This window comes from Tarenaya hassleriana, unplaced genomic scaffold, assembly GCF_000463585.1.
Source record: "Tarenaya hassleriana unplaced genomic scaffold, ASM46358v1 Cleome5, whole genome shotgun sequence".
Lineage (NCBI taxonomy): Eukaryota > Viridiplantae > Streptophyta > Magnoliopsida > Brassicales > Cleomaceae > Tarenaya > Tarenaya hassleriana.
Window position 1 is genome coordinate 6,098,517 of NW_010967707.1, and position 5,104 is coordinate 6,103,620.

The following is a 5,104-nucleotide window of genomic DNA, read 5'->3' on the forward strand; positions in this document are numbered from 1 at the left end:
AAACTGGTTTCACTACGGCACAATCACCCAAAATCTAAGGGAAAAAATCAATGATCGAAACATTCAAACAGAAATCCATCGACTAAAACATGTAAGATCTATATTCCAAATTCGATCAGAACACCCAGATCTTCAGTTTGGCATTAGTAAAAGAAAGAGATCTCGATTTCACTGGTCAAAGCAACAGAGATCTTAGATCAAAGACAGAGAAATCGGAGGAGGAAGGTCTTACCTCGTGGATCCGATTAGTGGTCAGGGTCTTCGAGATTTCAGCGACAATGCGGGCTGTTGTCGAAACGCTGTATTATTTTAGCCAGAACGAATATTTTGGGTAATATCATCTAAGTACCTGTATTTGTTCTAATATCTGTATTAGCCCCATATTTTCTATTTATTGAGAAGAGGCCCCTGTTTTATCCTGTGTGTAAAATTAAAACAGTAATTTCAGAGCTAAAAATCACAACGTCACGTGTCGTAAAATTCAAAAAGAATAACAAAAACCAAAATTTTAAAGAAATATATATACATGCGGATTTTTAAAAAAAATATATGTAATTGGGGGTAAAATTAATTTTATTATGGGCAAATTTATTTTATAAGGGACATTTAATAATTTGGTGCATAATTTTACATATAGTTACATGTACCTTCGTCTATGCATATATACAAAAGCGCGCATATATACAAATTCACATACGTATATATAAATATATACATTATGCATACACTCGTATTAAATAATCATATACATACATATTATATATTCACATGTTTAGTATACATATGACTATAATTATATATATATGTGCGCGCGAGCGTCGCGTGTGTTCATAATGATGGTGTATATATGATATGTATCAGTATATGTGTGTATATAATATGCACGCGTCTAGGTATATATACAAATATATATTTGTACGAATATATGCATACATTATGTATGTGATTCTGTATACATGCATTTGATTTTGTGTATATATGTATATATATGTGCGTGTCTTTGTAAAATTTGTTTCTTTTAATTTTGGACATGTATATATAAAAATACAAATATGTATGCATGTAGGCGTTTATGCATGTATGTATGTATGATTTTGTGTATACGTGTGTGTATATGCATACATATGTTTTTCTTTAAATTTGTTTTTTAAATATTTTTTTTTTTGGGGGTGACATTGACATGGTAAACTTGTCAAAATTCCAATTTGATACGTTAGACTTCGTGCCAACAGTTTCTGGCGGTTACCATTTAATTTGGAAATCAATGGCATTTATGTTTTCGTTTTTTTTTGTCTCCGACATTTATGTTTTAGTTAGCAGTTGATAAAATTTGGTAGGATATCATACATTTATGTTTAATTTGGAAATGGATTACAATTTTTTAAATTATTTTTTAAGGATATTCAAAGTTTTTTTTACAGATGTCAAAGTAAAAAAAAAAAAGTCATGATGTTATGTAGGATTTTGCCTAATAACATTTTAGTTTGACTAGAGTACTCATAATTCACATATTTATGTGTAATTTTCCCTGACAGTGTTTAGATGCATATTATTGAATAGATTACTCAACGAATTTTCACATTTATGTGTAATTTGGGGTGGAGCTAAAAGCTGCATTTTTCGGTTTTTAATGGTTTATTTTATTTATCAGAATACAAAAAAAAAAAATCAGTTAAAAATCTAGATATTTTAAAATTTCGATGGGCCATTTATTACTTGTGCATTCGCCCATGTGTTCAGGTCAGTATAACATGACAAGAACCCAAACATCTGTATCTTTGGGTGGGTCCGACGTAACCAGTTCTTGTACTATTAAGGATTATTGTATATATATATATATATATATATAAATCTATTTATTAGATTCGAATTGGTATAAATTAGTATTGTTTTACAATTCTTGTGATGGTATATTTAAAAAAATACACAAGACTCCGTAGTCTTATGTTTCTTCAGCCAAAACAAAAAATACTTTTGGTATTTTGAAAAAATAGTTTTAAAAGAGAATTTTAATATAAAACACAAACTACATGGTCGCCTTTTAGTACATTCTGCAACTTGTTCCGAAGAGTTGGTTACACACAAAAAAAAACATTGATTGAGTGTTGAAAAAAAAAAGAGGAAAGAAATGGGGTTACATCCGGTGTCGGAGGCGAACGAGAAGAGCCCCTTCGGCGATCTCTCCGCCGAAGAATTCTACGACCGCCATGGCGTCAGCCACTCCTCCGACTTCATCACCAACTCTCGCGGTCTCAAGCTTTTCACCCAGTGGTGGACTCCTCGCTCTCCTTCCCGCCCAATCGGCCTTGTCGCCGTCCTCCATGGCTTCACCTTCGAGTCCAGCTGGTTCGTGGAGCTCACATCCATCCTCTTCGCCGAATCTGGCTTCATCACCGTCGCAATCGACCTCCAGGGCCATGGCTTCTCCGACGGCCTCACCGGTTACGTCCCCGACATCAACCCCGTCGTCGACGACTGCATCTCCTTCTTCCAGAGCTTCCGTGAACTCCACGCGCCGCCGGACCTGCCGTGCTTCCTCTACGGAGAGTCCCTCGGCGGTGCAATCGCGCTCTACATCGCGATCAAAGAGAAATCTCGCTGGGACGGTCTCGTCCTCAGTGGAGCAATGTGTGAGATCAGCGACAGGTTCAAACCTCCATGGCCGTTAGAGACAGTTCTCTCAGCGATCGTCAATTTCATCCCTACCTGGCGCGTGGTTCCCACTCGCCGACGCCTGATCGACATATGCTTCAAGGAGCCATGGAAGACGAAGCTCGCGCTCGCAAACCCGAGGAGGACGGTGAGTATGCCACGCGCCGGCACGGCGTACGAGCTCCTGCGCGTGTGCGAAGATCTGAAGGGGAGGTTCGAGGAGGTGGAGATCCCGATGATGATCGTTCACGGCGGAGACGACGCCGTATGCGAGGTGAGGCGCGTGGAGGAGCTTCACCGGAGAGCGAAGAGCGAGGATAAGACGGTGACGATCTACCCTGGGATGTGGCATTTACTTGTCGGAGAATCGGAGGAGAACGTCGATTTGGTTTTTGGGGATGTGGTGGAATGGCTCAAGAACCGAGCCTCACCGCGAGGCTGAGAGAGATAAAGGTGAATTTGCCTTTGTCCAATTAAAACGTGTCACGTGGCGTATAATCAAACGCGTACGTATATACGTATTTGTGTGCGTATATATATATATATTATTTTTAACACTAGTTGATGTCTCTATTGTGTTAACCTCTTAATACTAGACTACTTTGAATGTAATTTAATAAAAGTTCGATAGTTTAGTTTTTATATAAAAATTTGTTACAAATTCAGTATTAATTTGAAAATTTGTTGAAGTCCTTATTTTAAATTTAGTAATTAATCTAAAAGTTATGGTATCATATTCTCTCTTAGTCATATGGGAAATGTTAGTCATACGGAAGATGTAAGAGTTTAAAAGTTTTCTATTTTATTTCTAGGTGAAAAAAAAATAAAACTTGTATATGCAACAGAAATCTTCAAAATCTCAAAAAATATATCAAAGACCATAACTAATGGATTAAACGATTATGATTTCTATGTATAAAAGCTTTTACACTTATTTTAATGTAAAAATCAAATTAACTAAATCAAATCATATTAATTAGAGGATGAAAGGGTGTGACAACTTTTATCTTTTTCTTTACACAACCTTGTCTTTTGTCAACCGGCGGGTCTTCTTCTTCTTCTTCAACAACTGATTGGCACAATCTGGGTTTTCAGAACCTTCAGTGACAGTGAAAACAGGATATGATTTTTAAATGAAACTATCTTGATTTCCTGTAATAGATTCACTTGTACGAAAGATACAACGCATAGATACAGATGATCCCATTCATAGACAGAGGGTGTCGAAAAACTGTAAGAGTATTACCATGGATTGTTTGGGCCCCATCAATCTTCTTCATGATCAATGCAACCTGAAAACGTGAACAAGCTTGCTCCATTAGGTCATCAGACTCATAGATAAATTACCGATTTCGAGAAACAAAGGGAGCAAAATGAGACTGGAATAACCAAGATTCAAGGAGCAGCAGAAGGTTCTTCCATGTGGTCGACAATGATGTAAATCTCATTGAACATTGAACGAGATGGCATTGGAAGCTATTGTATCATACTTGAAAAGAACAATTAAAATCAACAAAATTTCAAGCAGCATATGTTCCAAGTTATCGACAGATCATGCGTAATCTAATCGAACACGATGCAGTGATTCTTTCCCAATCTAGGATTGATGTTGAAACCACGATTGTTTCATGGTATGATTGAAGTTCTGGAGCTGATAGTGATTCTCTTGAGAAAAACCAGCTCAAGCAACAGAGAGCATTAACACCGAAATCAGGGGAAACCCTCCATAAAATAATCAAACATTTGTAAGATGGATTCTCAACTTTAGGTCACCGAAACTTATACCCAAAGCTGTCAGCGAACCAGAATCGGACAAAACCTACGATTCAAACTCTTGCGGCTAAGCAGATGTAATCACCAGTTTGGTTCAAACCCAGAGCTCAAATCATGTGGCAACAATCAAATCGCACCCCGAATGCAAGAAGGGAAGCAAATGCTGATTAAGCTAGCAATGAAACAGCAGATTTCTGGCGAAACGCAGCGAAATCGAACAGTTAAGCGCACGGAGCGAAAGAATCTAGAAATGGAGCATATTTCGGGATTAAAAACCCCACTGCAAATCAAAAGGGAGAGTAAAATCTGATTACGACGAAATGAAACGAAATCAAACAGTTAGGCTCACAAGACGAGAAGATATCTGAAACCCGATTAAGCAAGCAACGAAGCAGAGTATTACGAAAAAAAAAACGCAAGGAAATCCAGCGATCAAGCTCACAAGACGAAAAGTATAATGAATCGGAATTCAGAGCGAGATAAAGTTCGTGTGTAAACTTTTCGAGAAGAATTTTACCTCCGCAGCAGAAACAGCAGTAACAACAAGAGAGAATCAAGAGAACATCCCAGCAAACAATAGAGAAAGTAGATTGAGATTTGAGATCGGCTGATTCGTCTCCTTCTTCTCCGCCGAGGAGTTTCTGCCGATTACTCTGGTTTTGCTTCGAACTGTCGGTCC

General features: G+C 37.6%; 2 protein-coding genes and 1 long non-coding RNA gene across 3 annotated transcripts in view; 1 reads left to right on the forward strand and 2 right to left on the reverse strand.

The window, feature by feature from the left end:
- The window catches only part of LOC104827297 (V-type proton ATPase subunit G 1-like), a 2,922-nt gene extending 2,595 nt beyond the window's left edge, over positions 1-327 (reverse strand). Inside the window, exon 1 of the mRNA XM_010560449.1 lies at positions 233-327. The gene's annotated coding sequence lies outside the window, so the exon portion shown is untranslated. The remainder of the gene's footprint in view (positions 1-232) is intronic.
- A 1,611-nt stretch (positions 328-1,938) lies between these two features.
- Positions 1,939-3,294, forward strand: LOC104827298 (caffeoylshikimate esterase-like). Its single transcript, XM_010560452.1, has one exon. It carries the CDS (start codon positions 2,129-2,131, stop codon positions 3,092-3,094), a length of 966 nt encoding a protein of 321 aa, XP_010558754.1. The 5' UTR covers positions 1,939-2,128; the 3' UTR covers positions 3,095-3,294.
- Positions 3,295-3,519: 225 nt separating this feature from the next.
- Positions 3,520-5,098, reverse strand: LOC104827299. Its single transcript, XR_773902.2, has 3 exons — positions 4,943-5,098; positions 3,899-3,944; positions 3,520-3,750 (listed from the first exon to the last, which is right to left on the reverse strand). It is a non-coding gene; the product is annotated as an uncharacterized LOC104827299 (long non-coding RNA).
- Positions 5,099-5,104: the final 6 nt, after the last annotated feature.

Excerpts from the sequence above, each read along its gene's own strand:
- LOC104827298 (XM_010560452.1), top strand. The coding sequence starts at position 2,129 with ATGGGGTTACATCCGGTGTCGGAGGCGAACGAGAAGAGCCCCTTCGGC.